The 15,054-nt window shown below is 37.7% G+C and overlaps 1 protein-coding gene across 11 annotated transcripts in view; it reads left to right on the forward strand.

The window, feature by feature from the left end:
- RYR3 (ryanodine receptor 3) overlaps positions 1-15,054 on the forward strand; it is a 234,166-nt gene that overhangs the window by 153,545 nt on the left and 65,567 nt on the right. For 6 of the 11 annotated variants that reach the window (XM_066997687.1, XM_066997680.1, XM_066997684.1 and 3 more), the window contains exons 51-57: positions 862-1,043; positions 1,898-1,976; positions 3,679-3,768; positions 5,171-5,320; positions 9,400-9,462; positions 13,712-13,787; positions 13,968-14,091. In XM_066997687.1, the coding sequence (XP_066853788.1) occupies positions 862-1,043; positions 1,898-1,976; positions 3,679-3,768; positions 5,171-5,320; positions 9,400-9,462; positions 13,712-13,787; positions 13,968-14,091 (764 nt within the window). The remainder of the gene's footprint in view (positions 1-861; positions 1,044-1,897; positions 1,977-3,678; positions 3,769-5,170; positions 5,321-9,399; positions 9,463-13,711; positions 13,788-13,967; positions 14,092-15,054) is intronic. The other 5 variants (XM_066997683.1, XM_048058621.2, XM_066997688.1 and 2 more) reach the window with 1 other exon arrangement.

Consider the following 15,054-nt stretch of genomic DNA (forward strand, 5'->3'; position numbering starts at 1 on the left):
ACTCTTGCACAACAGTGTTCAACAGTAAATCTGTTAAAGTCTTTTAAAAGTACATCATTATGCATGTTATACAAGTGGGGAATCTGAAGTGATTATTTTTCCCAGGCACACTAAGAATGTAGTTTGAGAGCTTTAATGAGAATGTAGGCCTCCTATGATCTGCTGCTAGTTTCTCTATGTCCCCCCCCCCTTTTTTAAATAACTTAATTACACACTTAACTCTGTGTGTAACAATTGACCTTGAATGTTTTTCATGGCAAGTTAACTAAGGATAGGATAAATTCTTCACATGTAATTGCACCATGTGTTTTTATATATCAAGTACTGTTATCTCTAGAGCTAATTAAACTATTAGGCTAACTATTTAGAAGACAAAGTGTGCTAGTTCACCTCTTGACAGGACAACTCCGAAAGATAGTGAACTGGCTTTGCAACAGTAAAACACAGTTTTCTCTGACTGGCATGATTTAAACTTTAAGAAGTTTAGGGCAAAAGAGGGAGAAATGATAATGACTTCTGTAGTTAAAGACAGTATTTTATAGATTACTGTACTTCTCTGACTAGGTAAACAACCTTTGATTCTTCCTATGTAGGCTTTAACGGCCTGAAGAAATCTTTACATGCTCCTACATGTATTGTATATGCTTATACAAGTGTCAGCATACTTACGGTAATTGGAACAGTCTTAAAAATGTATCAGGTTGATAGCAAGAAAAATACAGGTCATACAGCAATAACTTTGCTCTGTGCTTAGTTTTTAAATGTGCTTTACTGTCTCTTTGCATCTTCTAATATTTGTACATATGGCTGCTTGGTTTTCACTAACATTTTGCATGTTTTTCTGTTGGGTTTTCCAACCAGTTCCTATCTCTCCTGCAGAAGTATGATCCAGAGCTCTTTCGAATGGCCTTGCCTTGTTTAAGTGCTATAGCTGGTGCCTTGCCTCCTGATTATTTAGATACACGAATTAGATCAACTTTGGAAAAGCAGACTTCAGTGGATCCAGAAGGAAATTTTGATCCCAAACCTGTCAGTACAGCAAAGTGAGTAATGTATTTCATAACAATTTCCTTTCCTTATATATTTTTACAACAATTTCCTTACTAACACTTTATTCTCCTCTATATAGAGTGGTGGCCAGTGACTGACTTTTTAATGATATTAGTACCTTTCGGAAATAATGCAGGCATTTTTGCTTCTTGCTGCCAAATGCTTTGCTAGAACATATCCTGTTTAGCAGATAAAAAACACACTACTCTTAGCCCTGTAGAGATGTTCAATATTCTGCAGAGTAAGTAGTAAATTAGTACTTCTTATGTACCCCATTAGAAATATTTGGGATATTTACAGCCTTAAAACAGTTGATGCTGTCATTATTTAGAATGTGGTACAGTGATAGCAAATGGTACAAGATCATCAAAATCTAGTAAGTGATTCAATTAGCCTATTACCAAGTTTTTATAAAATCTCATTTAGTTTTGAGACTTAATCTTAGAAACCTGGTAGAGCAAAACAAGAAAATCATGTGTGATGGTTTAGTAGAGACATGAGCTTTTAAGTAATTCTAAAATACAGAGTTCTAAAATTTCTATATTCAAGAAATTACTATTGCTGATTGGTGATTGCTGTTAAAATCAAGACCCTCCACCAACCATCATTATTTAATGTGAAATGTCCATACTAATACTGTCTTGCATTAAGAATTACCAAGAATTATGTATTTGAAGACTCTCTGTAAATGCCATTATAGCTCTGTTTTGGTTTGTGTTATTTATTCTAAATAAAAATATTTACCAAGCGAAATGTCTTGCCTTCATTTGGAGATGAAGCTTGTTTTTTTCATAGATCAGAGTGCAGTAACTTACAATTGAATGACCAAACTCTCCTTTGTTTACAGCCTTGTACTTCCGGAAAAGTTGGAGTATATTGTCAGCAAGTATGCTGAACATTCCCATGATAAGTGGGCCTTTGATAAGGTAGGAATTGTTTTAAGACTGGCAACTGTCTTACCCCAGTAATACCTGGGGTGATTGCTGAAAACAAATGTGAGTTGTTTAAATGATAGGCACTTGTTCAGTGTGTGCATTAATGTCTATATAGTTCTTTAGGGATATGTGGAAGAAACATTTTGCTCAAGCAAATGGATGGATACTTGTCACTTTTTCAAAGTGACCAGAATTTGTTAGGACAAATATTTGGTAGGGACTGAGGAGGGGTGCTTAATTTGTTTTGTTTCTGTTTTTTAAAGTAAAAATATATATTTCTTAGCATCATATTGCCTTGGTAATTATGTTCTTTTAATGGAAGTCAGAAATTCAATTTTACTGCAGCAGCTCTGTGATCTGAGAGTACCTGGGAAGTCTAATGTCCTTTATTATTTCAGAAAATGTCGTTAGAGCTTTTCTTTATTCTTAACTTTGGGAAGGCTGTCACGCATTGACTTGCCCTATAGTTTTCCAAGTGTTCTATCACTGTGTTGTCTGTGGTTCAGCACTTCAAAAGAGGTGTAAGGAAATATATATTGTGATTTTGAACTTTTAAATGTTAAAAGGAAACATTAAATTTATTGAAGGGCTGTTTAGTGTTACAGTTTGCAAGTTTTGATGTTTAGAACTTTCAGAGTTAAAACTGAGCAAAATGAAGTTTGATAGAGTTGCAGTTCTTACTAAGTATGTTGAAAGTGTTTGGATGTGAGTAACTCATTTAATCCAAGAATGAATTTTAAACCTCTCTTTCATTGAAGGAAAAGATGGGGTAGAGTTACGTAATTTATTGTGACAATTAATAACAATTGTATTGAACAATTATATAGAAATAACAACTCTGTTGTTGTATGTCTGTATATGCAAATCTGTAGAGAAACACACAGATGTGTGTATATGTATATATGTATATGTATATATACATATATAGTATGTATATATACATATACATACTATACATGCATTAATCTCAAAAGTTAAATTTCAATTAACATTCTTTAAAGCAAAGGCTTCAGTAAGTTACCTTCTTTGGTACTTGATCTGTTAACATCACATTTTCCATAAGACAAGTAGTGTGTTGCTTCCAGCAATTGCATCACAATTCTTTTTCTGAGAGACTGCTTTTGGTGTGATGTTAATTAGTTCAATCACCACAGCCTGTATCTTTGATACTAAATCAGTAGAGAGTATCAATCACTGCCTGTCATCTGTGTTATGTAAAATTATCATGTTGTCACTGAACTTAAAAACAGATACTGATTTCTCATAGGCTAATGCAAAATCAAGATATAGGTGTTTGATTGCTTCCAGAAATTGAAATTTGGAAGCAAGTAGGATCTTTCTTCTCTGTGTTGCTGACTGTAGCTTCCCAGAGAGTAGACATGCTTTTTTCTTTTTGTTTTGAAACTTTAGCCAGTACCATGTTAATGCATTAGTCAGTTTGAAAGCCGCCAGCGTATAGTAGGCTCACAAATCGTTGCATGAGACTTACTGCTGATAGATAGACTCTGATCTTCTCAGGCCATGTTTTGTTCTGGTGTATCCACAGATGGATGTATTCTATTACACACAAATTTCTGTGGCACAGTGTAGGTATTGGAGTAGATTAGCAATTCAGTATGACACACAAAACTTGCTGGTTTTCACTCATCTGTGTTGCTCTCATCTTATTTCAGTATATATATATATTTTTCAGACTAATAATGGATGGAAATACGGTGTTTCACTGGATGAAAATACAAAGACTCACCCATTAATAAGACCTTTCAAAACTTTAACTGAAAAGGTAATAGAGAATACTTAAGCTGTATTAATGGAAAGTAGCTTGATTTTGTATACTTTTTCTAATCCAATTCAAATTTGTTATACAAATGAAGGAGAGGCAAACTATAATTCTTACAGATAAGAACAGCAATCTCTATATGCTACAGTGATTGTTTAGTTAATAGAGTCCTGCATAAATGATATGCTTCCGCTAGGCAGCCTTCGTAGGCCTGAGCCAGTTGGTATTAAAGGCATCAATAGCACAGGGTTTTCAAGCCTCTGTGGATGAGGAAATGACTGGCAACTGCTCCTGTGTTTTAGATGAAAGTAATCTAACATATCTATTTGAAGGTAATTCTGTCTTCAAGAAAGATGGTAGAAAATTTTAATGAAATTGCAGAATGTGCTTCAGTTGAAATTGGAGAAAAAACATTAAAAATATTTTAAATACACTTTATATTTGAATTTCTTGGCTAGGCATGAATGTTTTTTAGTTGTCAAAACACTGAACCAAACTGGAATTCTGTTGCTTATTTTTGCAGTGATTCACTGGGTGACTTAGTTAAGTCAATTACATTTGTCCCCCTTTACCATACTTTTCCCATTCAGAAAATGGAGATGACAAAAACAAAAGTTTTCATTTCCCAAGGTTTGTAAATTGCTTTGAAATCTTCAGAGAGGACCTGAAGTATTGTTGGTTGAATTATTATTAAAGCTGTTTAAAGGGATTCTTCAAAATGGTCTCAGATTTGAAGTTCTGAACTATTTCTAAAATCAGGTCTTTCCATAAAAACTGTTAAATAAGTATCATAAAAATTCTTATTTATGGTTAAGAGTTGAAATACTTTTATTATGCTGATTTGAGAAGTCTTAATATGATGCACTCAGAATTTTCTTTCCTACAACTTTTCAGATTTTGTATAACACCTTTGCATTTCAAAGGACTGAAAGCTCTCCCCTAATTTGCTGTTGATGGCTGTACTTACATGAAGAGGTTTATAGATCAGTAATGTTCTGTATCTGTAAATAGATACAAATATAGGAACGCTAAAAAAAAAAAAGCTTTGTGTTCAAATGTACATACTTAACTAATTTCTTGTAAATGAAATTTGTAATTTTAATGCCATCAGTTTTAGATTATTTTGGGCTGGAGTAGCTAATTAGTAGGTTTCCAGATACAAACTACATTATTGCTTCAGAACTCAATTGAGTTCTCTTAGCTTTTAATAGACATATTAACAGTCAAAGATAAAAGCAAAAAGGTGCGTAACTACTTTAAAGCTTGTTTCTCAGGCAAAAAGTACTATATCATATCTACAGGATTTCTTTAACTGTTGTGGCATGTGACAATTTATGATGAAGGACAGAATATTTTTACTAAGTTTTTGCGACTTGCTAAATAAGGAAAATTATTTGCTTCAAAGGAAAAAGAAATTTATCGTTGGCCTGCTAGAGAATCACTGAAAACCATGTTGGCCATGGGATGGAGCCTAGAAAGGACCAAAGAAGGAGGAGAAGCAATATTACATCAGCGTGAAAATGAAAAGCTCCGTAGCATATCTCAGTCGAGCCAGGTAAGATGGAATTGGTTAAATCTAGAAAAAAAAAGGCTTGGTTGTTAATTTACTGAGAAATTATACAAAATTATGTTTATTTTATATTCTTTTCAATGAAAGGAAGCTTCTAAAATTAGAGTTTTGAGGTTGGAAGTCTTGTCACTGTAATAAAAAAATGTACTGTAACATTAAAGAGAGGACTGCAAAAAAGTGCAACTTTTACAAAGCCAAGATGGTCAGAGACCATATCTCTTAATTTTCTAATGGAGAGGGATTTTGTGTAGTCATTTAAAGAATACATGGCAGAGTATTTAAAGCTTTTTGTTTTATAATAGTTAAATCTAGAAATTTTCTTTCTTGGTCAAACAGAAGAACCTGAAACTGGCTTCTGTCAAGATTATAATTATGACAGACAAATAAGATTGTTCATTTAATACTTTTTGTTAAATCTTACAGGCAAGTGTTGCAGATAATTATATAGTACATAGCATTTTGATGTGATACAGGCTATTTCTTTCATTTGTAGTTGTTTTTTTGTTGTAGTTGCTAACAGATTCACAGATTCACAGATTTCTCTAGGTTGGAAGAGACCTCAAGATCATCGAGTCCAACCTCCGACCTAACACTAAGTACTCCACTAAACCATATCCCTAAGCTCTACATCTAAACGTCTTTTAAAGACCTCCAGGGATGGTGACTCCACCACCTCCCTGGGCAGCCCGTTCCAATGCTTAATAACCCTTTCGGTAAAGAAGTACTTCCTAACATCCAACCTAAAACTCCCCTGTCGCAACTTTAGCCCATTCCCCCTCGTCCTGTCACTAGGCACGTGGGAGAATAGACCAACCCCCACCTCTCTACAGCCTCCTTTCAGGTAACTGTAGAGAGCGATGAGGTCGCCCCTGAGCCTCCTCTTCTCCAGGCTGAACAAGCCCAGCTCCCTCAGCCGCTCCTCGTAAGACTTTTTCTCCAGACCCCTCACCAGCTTGGTCGCCCTTCTCTGGACTCGCTCGAGCACGTCCATGTCCTTTCTGTAGCGAGGGGCCCAAAACTGAACACAGTACTCGAGGTGCGGCCTCACCAGAGCCGAGTACAGGGGCACAATCACTTCCCTCGACCTGCTGGCCACACTGCTTCTTATACAGGCCAGGATGCCGTTGGCCTTCTTGGCCACCTGAGCACACTGCTGGCTCATATTCAGCCGACTATCCACCAATACTCCCAGGTCCTTCTCGGCCAGGCAGCTTTCCAGCCACTCATCTCCCAGCCTGTAGCTCTGCTTGGGGTTGTTGCAGCCCAGGTGCAGGACCCGGCACTTGGCCTTGTTGAACTTCATGCAGTTGACCTCAGCCCATCGCTCCAGCCTATCCAGATCCTCCTGCAGAGCCTTCCTGCCCTCGAGCAGATCGACACACGCACTTAGCTTGGTGTCATCTGCAAACTTACTGAGGGTGCACTGGACGCCCTCATCCAGATCATCGATAAAGATATTAAAGAGGACCGGCCCCAGTACCGAGCCCTGGGGGACTCCACTAGTGACCGGCCTCCAACCAGATTTGACTCCATTCACCACAACTCTCTGGGCCCGGCCATCCAGCCAGTTTCTAACCCAGCGAAGCGTACGCCAGTCCAAGCCACGAGCAGCCAGTTTCTTGAGGAGAATGTTGTGGGGAACGGTGTCAAAAGCCTTACTGAGGTCAAGGTAGACCACGTCCACAGCCTTTCCCTCATCCACCAAGCGCGTCACTTGGTCATAGAAGGAGATCAGGTTCGTCAAGCAGGACCTGCCTTTCATAAACCCATGCTGACTGGGCCTGATCGCCTGCTTGCCCTGCAAGTGCCGCGTGATGACCCTCAAGATAATCTGCTCCATGAGCTTCCCCGGCACTGAGGTCAAACTGACAGGCCTATAGTTCCCCGGGTCTGCCCTCCGGCCCTTCTTATAGATGGGCGTCACATTGGCTAGCCGCCAGTCAACCGGGACCTCCCCCGATAGCCAGGACTGCCGATAAATGATGGAAAGCGGCTCGGCCAGCTCCTCCGCCAGTTCTCGCAGTACCCTCGGGTGGATCCCATCAGGCCCCATCGACTTGCGCACATCCAAGCTCCGTAGCAGGTCGCCAACCATTTCCTCATGGATAGCGAAGGCCACATCCTGCTCCCCATCCCCTTCCACCAGCTCAGGGCACTGGGTGTCCGGAGAACAACCGGTATTGCCGCTAAAGACTGAGGCAAAGGCGGCATTAAGCACCTCAGCCTTTTCCTCATCCTTAGTAACTAGGTTTCCCCTCGCATCCAGTAAAGGATGGAGATTCTCCCTAGTCCTCCGTTTCGCGTTGATGTATTTGTAAAAGGATTTTTTGTTGTCTTTAACGGCAGTAGCCAGATTGAGCTCCAGATGAGCTTTGGCCTTTCTAATTTTCTCCCTGCACAGCCTCGCTACATCCTTGTAGTCCTCCTCAGTGGCCCGCCCTTTTTTCCAAAGATTATAAACCCTCTTTTTTCTGCTAAGCTCCAGCCGCAACTCTCTGTTGAGCCAGGCCGGTCTTCTTCCACGCCGGCTCATCTTTGGGCACGTGGGGACGGACCGCTCCTGTGCCATCACGATTTCCTTCTTGAGGAGCGCCCAGCCTTCCTGGACTCCTCTGCCCTTCAGAACCGCCTCCCAAGGGACTCGGCCAACCAGCGTCCTGAGCAGCTCAAAGTCAGCCCTCCGGAAGTCCAAGACAGCAGTTTTACTGGTCCCCTTCCTGGCCTCGCCAAGAATAGAGAACTCTACCATTTCGTGGTCACTCTGCCCCAGACAGCTTCCGACCACCACATCTCCCACCAGTCCTTCTCTGTTTGTGAAGAGAAGGTCTAGCGGGGCACCACCCCTGGTAGGTTCACTGACCAGCTGCGTCAGGAAGCTATCTCCCACGCTCTCCAGAAACCTCCTAGACTGCTTTCTCTGTGCCGTGTTGTGTTTCCAGGATATGTCCGGGAAGTTGAAGTCCCCCACGAGGACAAGCGCCGACGATTTTGCAACTTCTGTCAGTTGCCTATAAAACTCCTCATCCGTCTCCGCATCCTGGTTCGGCGGTCTATAGCAGACCCCCACCAGGATGCTAGCCTTGCCGGCCTTCCCACGGATCCTAACCCACAGGGATTCAACCTTATCATTCCCAGCCTGGAGTTCCACAACATCAAAAGATTCTCTAATGTAGAGAGCCACGCCACCACCCCTTTTGTGCTGCCTGTCCCTCCTGAAGAGCCGATAGCCAGGCATGAGCTATAACATGTTGAGCTATAAAATTTCTACTCAATATATGTGTCTTGGAGGGTGAGGGAAGCTGTTTAAAAACTATGACAAGCAAGATTTGGCTAACAGCAAATGTATGTAAATGTTTCATATTAAACCATACCATTAATTCTGTTATGGTTTTACAAATAGAGACTGCCTTGATAGTACCAAAATATATCAATTAAAAAAATATATCAATTAAAAATGGTTTCAAACAAACAAAATGCATGACATGATTCAGTACAGGATTTCAGCACGTTTAACTTCAGTACATTTGAAACCACTGATTTAGGTGTGACTTCACGTTTAATCACATGAATAGGTTTGTTACATTGGAGCTTTCACACTTTAAACATTTCAAGATTGCATAAATATTTTACACCTTTTTCTTAGTCTGTAAATTCTTGTAGGCAATAACTAACTTTAACTTTTCATTATGGTGTCTTATCTTTAATATATGTGGTTCATTCAGGTGGTTGTCACACCGTTCTGTCATGTTTTGAAGACACATTGAATGTCTCATGATTGGTCTCCTCACTTAGGCTGAAAAGCATATAAAAGCAGGTTGTCATCTATTGCCAACAGAGGCATCTGAATTTTTCTGCATCTTTCTCATTTCCATATCAACACATGTAATGTTAATCATCCTGTGTGTTGCCAACACATTACAAGGCAAAAGGTGAACACAATTTCTCAAGGAAGTTAAAAAAAGTAAATACTATCACTGATTAGATCAATAAGAGAGGTGTTGTAGTTGAATATTTGATTCTTTTATCTAAAATATTTGAAAATAATTCTTTTTCTTTCCCCTCAGGGAAATGGATATAGCCCAGCACCACTTGATCTCTCTAATGTGGTGCTTTCTAGGGAGCTTCAGGTTTGTATTTGTATTTTGCATACTTTGTGCAAGAATGTTGTTGTTTAACCCAGAAGGCAGCTGAGCACCACGCAGCAGTTTGCTCACTCCTCCCTGCCACAATGGGATGGAAGAGAGAATCAGGAAAAAAAAAAAAAACTTGTGGGTTGAGATAAAGACAATTTAGTAGGAAACAAAAAGAAGGAAAATATTAATTATAATAATAAAACAATATACAAAGCAAGTGATGCACTATGCAGTTGCTCACCACCTTCAGACTGATGCCCAGCTCCTCTCTGAGCAGCACCCCCCACCAGTTTTATTGTTCAGCATGATGCCATATGGTATGGAATACCCCTTTGGCCAGTTTGGGTCAGCTGTCCTGGTGCTGTCCCCTCCCAGCTCCTTGCGCACCCCCAGCCTCCTCAATGGCAGCGCGGTATGAGAAGCTGAAAAGTCCTTGACTTAGTGTCAGCACTGCTCAGCAACAATTAAAACGTAAGTGTGTTATCAGCATTATTCTTTTCCTAATCCCAAACACAGCCCCATACCAGCTACTAGGAAGAAAATTAATTCTGTTCCAGGCAAAACTAGGACATGGAAAGACTTAGTAGACTTTGTTATTAATTATTCGAATTTTAACAGATTTTATGAGTGTACTTCTGTCTTTGTTTGTGATTCACTGTTGTAAAAAGGTTCACATGTATTATTTATAAATTTTAAAAAGAGATTTCTGTTCTTTATCTCATTGGTGCTTCCTGAATTCCTAGAACAAGTTAGCATGAAGCTAGGGAAGGGACTGTAAACAGCATTTGATATATATTTAGCCTATGCCTGTGCTTACTTTGAATAACAGTTGAATATATTGATGTTCCTGATGTTATGCACAGACCATGTACATTGCAGCCATATGCTTAAAAGCCTGAGAGAATGGAAGAATTCGTATTATTATTCCAGACAGGTTCATTGTAAGAAAGAAAGCTATAAAACGTGGTTTTGCTTGTGTATTATTTTTTAATGCATATATTACTCTTATCGATAAAATGACGTACAAATTTTAAATAGAGCAATAGTAGTGAAAAAGTGTATACAGAATGAAGAAAGGTGTTTTTTTGTTTGCTTGTTTTTTTTTTGTTTTTGTTTTTCCTTGAGGGATGCCTACGTGTTTTTAGTGTGCTCTTTAGTGTGTTAAGACCTTATAGGGCTTCTCCTTTTATTTTCTATTTGCAACTCTTCTCACCCTCCCTCTCAACCATATTTTTCCATGTCTTTTGAAGAGTAAAGAAATCTCTCTTTACCTCAACAATATTTATACCATCTGCCTTGCTTCAAACTTGCATATTAGTCTTCCTTTATGATTATACATCCAACAGGCATCTCTCTCTTTTTTTTCTTTCCTATGCTCATTCTGGAGTAATTTCATCACCTGTGTTAACAACCACAGAGATACATATTTTCTTAGGTTTTATTTTGTTGTTCAGTTTGTTTTAACTCTCCATCTCACTGAAGTTGTTCCTTCTGTGTTGTCTTTTTCTGAAGGTCACTGTGATCAGTACCCGTCTTCAGAAAATTGAATGTCAGACTTTCTGTCTTCCACATTAAGATTTCCTTTCCATTCTTGGCTGTATGTGCTGTTGACTTCTTGTCTAATTTTAATCATCTGCCCATGTTGCTTTCTTTTCTCACTGTCATTCTTCACTTCATCTCATGTCCCTTTCTTTGTGCATCTCAAAATTCTTATTAGTTGACTGCTGGGGTTAGTTTTGCCATGCCAGTATCCTCCTCCACTCCTGTTCTTTTGATACAGAACTGTTTAATCCGTTCCCATTTCTGTTGGAAATCCATGGCCAAGCTGATTTTCTTAACTAAAATTTATTTTCTAGATTCTTTCAGCTCTGTTGTCTTATAAATAGTGTTTTCAATTTCAGTCTCATAATCAGGTACCTATTTACTTCTTTCCACCCTCATTCCTTCTTTAAATGTAGTCCTCCTCATGCCTCTACTTCTTTTTCTGTAATAAGTGTTTCCAAGGGAAAATTGAAACCATTCTATGACTTTCTCTTTTTGGTTAGCCTGTTTTCTTTCTGTTTATCCCTTGCATCTGTATTCACAGCAACATGGTATTTCAGTTAATATAAACCATTTCATAGACTAAACTATGTGCTACAACTAGACCTTTTCCCTCTTCTTTTCCTTTCCATATGCTTTTCCTAATAGTTTTTTTTGCTCAGAACCTCACTCGAGTGTATTCATCATCCATTTATTGTTTTTGTCTATAAGCTAAAGATTCTACCTTCTGAAGATTCTAAGCTAAACTTTCTACCTTTTGTCTCTTTGATGTTCCCTTTCAGCCACAGTTTTGCTACAAACAATTAACCTCTTTTAGCTTCCTTTTGTAAAAATGGATCTCCATTTCCCTGTCCTCATGAATACTTTCAAAAAGGTTTTGTTGCAGTTAAATGGTTGTTTCACTATTGTTACACTGTTGTGTACCAACACTGTGGGTTTTTTTGCTTGACGACTAGTTACCTTAGTTTATCAAAGGTTATTGATTTGAAATTTCTTGTTTTTCTTTTTTTTTTGTACAAAAAACATCACTCCTGTTTTTCCTTTAGTTTTCATTCTTCTTTCATCCAAGAGCTCATTTAATTCAATATTTACAGTGACTTTTTGTCAGTCTTCTTGAATCTTACTGTATCCAACATGCAATCTAATCCCTGTTTTGTACTGACACACTGTTATCACTAATTCTGTATTGATCTTTTTCTAGCCAAAACTCAGTTAGTTTTCAAAAAATACCTTGTTTTGATGCATTTTTCCCTGCTGATGTTCTAGGAATTACATCATCCATTGCTTTTTTCTGTGCTTGTGTGATTGTCTCTTCTGTTGGTTCTCTTTCTACCTTTCTAATCATTCTTTCAAAGTATACTAAGTATTCTATCTTGATACTTCTGTAAAGAAGTTCTCTATATTGCTTAGTCCTAGCTCTTTTTTTCCTTGGTCTACAAGGAAGCAAAATTTTATTTGGGACAAATCACATACTTTCATTCTCTCCAAAACAAATTCTGTTTTTCTTGAATGTGTTCCTTGTCTTCTGTCCTTCTTGACTCAGAACTTCCTCCGGCAGATCCTTCCGTATGTTTCCTTTATTGATAACTGTGGTTGGCATAGATATCCTTATAGTCTCTCAGATGTAGAATTTCAGCATTATTTACTTAAATCTCTCACACATCCAGGCTAGTTATCTTAGCTCTAAGATTTGATCTAAAGCTTGATTCTTTTGTGTGAAAATTTTATCCGGGGTTCTGTTGTCTTATGTTTTGATTTCTTCATCTCTTTTTTTCTTAACTACCGCTAATTAGAAAACGCCTCCGTTTAACATTTTTTGTAACCTATTGCTTCTGCCCTTGTACTCAGACAAATGGAATCTGCTTCATATTACTTTGTTTTGCTTTCAGATTTTTCTGTTAACTCCTCCTCTTTTTTCTCATTTGTTTCTCATTATGTATATGCTAAATTGCAAACCAGTATGTTGCTTTTTCCATTGTTGCCCTTCATAAGTATTTGTAGTGCTACTTCATTAAGCTTTTATAAGAACAGACTCAAGACTGTCCTTCATATTATCTGTTAAAAGAGATCTGTTAGGCTGTTTATGTGCAAAGACTGTAAGCTGTATTTGTGTCCAAAGGATGTAAGCTATTATAAACCAGAATATAAGAGAAAGAAAGTAGTCTGTACTTCCTGAAAAAGAGATGTTTGTATTTAGTTAACTGTCATCATCTGTGATGAAAGATCTTTACATTTTCTTCTTTGTAGATTGTCTTCCCATTGTCATTGCAATAGCCTTTAGGGGCATTGATGTCTAATGCCTACCTTCAGCATAGATTCTCCTTGTACTGTAGCTCAGTCTTAGCCATCATACAATTAGAAGACACTTATTCTCATTTTGTTTTATGCATTACAGTCCCTAGCTTAATAGGTACTGCTTTATGACTAAAGTCATTTAAGAACTAGCATAAGGTAATAATAATAAGTAATGACTTTATCACTGTTTTATTTGATCTGGAAAGCATCTGTGTTTTTTGTGTCCCACTTTACTGAGGTAAATGCTTGGATGCATAGACCAACTCAGCCAAGGAGTCTATGGGTGATGTTTCTTTACCAAAGACTGTAGACTATGCTCAAGACTGTAGAATTATGTATAATTACAGAATTATTAATTTTCATCTTTTAATTTTGCATCATCTTATTTTTCCTGATGGCAATATAGGGAATGGTTGAGGTAATGGCAGAAAACTACCATAATATATGGGCCAAAAAGAAGAAAATGGAGTTGGAAAGCAAAGGTAAGCCAGAATCCTGTGCCAAAACCACACAAAAAAGACAAGCAAAATGAGGGAGAAGAAACAGTCTGAAAGAAGACAGTGTAAGACAATCTAAATTAAATAGTTTATTTTTTGTATTTGAAACAAAATAAATCTTAGAACAAAGAAAAACCCTTACAGTTCTCTCAATTTTTACCGAAGGTGGAGGTAGTCATCCTTTATTGGTACCTTATGACACATTGACAGCCAAGGAGAAATCACGGGACCGTGAAAAGGCACAGGAGCTGTTTAAATTCCTTCAAGTGAATGGTATAATCATATCTCGGTAAGGTGCATACTTTTTGAAATACTTGCTTATATTCAGTGCACAAACCATGATAATTTTCCTTATCTCTGTGCATTCTGTTAGGTGCTAACATATTTACCGTTTGGTATATCTTCTATCTTCTGTAAATCAAAGTCCTTATTATTTTTATGTGCAGAAAGACGCATCTGAAATAGTGTAGAGAGCTAACTGTTTTAATAAGTATGTGATCATAGTAAATACAAAATGCAACAGTAATACAATTGAGCGAGCAGATGATTCAAAACTTCTAAATTAGCAACCAGCAGCTGTCAGTAAGATCATGGGAAAATAAATCTGAGGTCTGATACTGTAAAGTGGTTTTTAATCTAATACTTAAGAAAAATGTTGTTTTGAGTTTTCTGAACTAGTAAGACACAGTCGGCATTTTTGCGGGCATTTCCTCCTTAACTTGCTCAAGCGGAACAGCATATTATTTGTACTATAAATTGAATTGTTGTATCTGGAAGTATGTTGGCCTTTGGGATTTTACTCCATCAAAATTAAAATAGCTTATTATTATACCATGTTTCTGGATTTGTGTGATGGATTTGTGAGTTACTGTATCATAGCTGTCATTTACGTATTACATGCAAAATTCCTGAGCACATAGGAAACTGCTATTTTGCTAGCATTAAGCATTTTTGTAATCCACACGGTATTCATGAACATTTTTTGTATGTACATAGAGACATATCTTACTTGTTTTCATATGTTTTTTTCTTCAAATTTGTGCCTTTAGTGAAAGTATACATCCAGAAAATTATATAAATTGATTATTGGGATCTGTGAAAGTTAACTTCAGTGGTTTCAGTTCGCTTTACCAATTAATACCATTTTAAAAATATTAGAAGACAGAGCTCTAAAGATACATTTCTGCAGTCCTACAGAGAAAAATTCAGTTCTACAAAATATGTAGGTTCTCAGCTTGAAGTCGAATAGTAT

The sequence above is a fragment of the Anser cygnoides genome, chromosome 5 (genome assembly GCF_040182565.1).
Source record: "Anser cygnoides isolate HZ-2024a breed goose chromosome 5, Taihu_goose_T2T_genome, whole genome shotgun sequence".
NCBI lineage: Eukaryota > Metazoa > Chordata > Aves > Anseriformes > Anatidae > Anser > Anser cygnoides.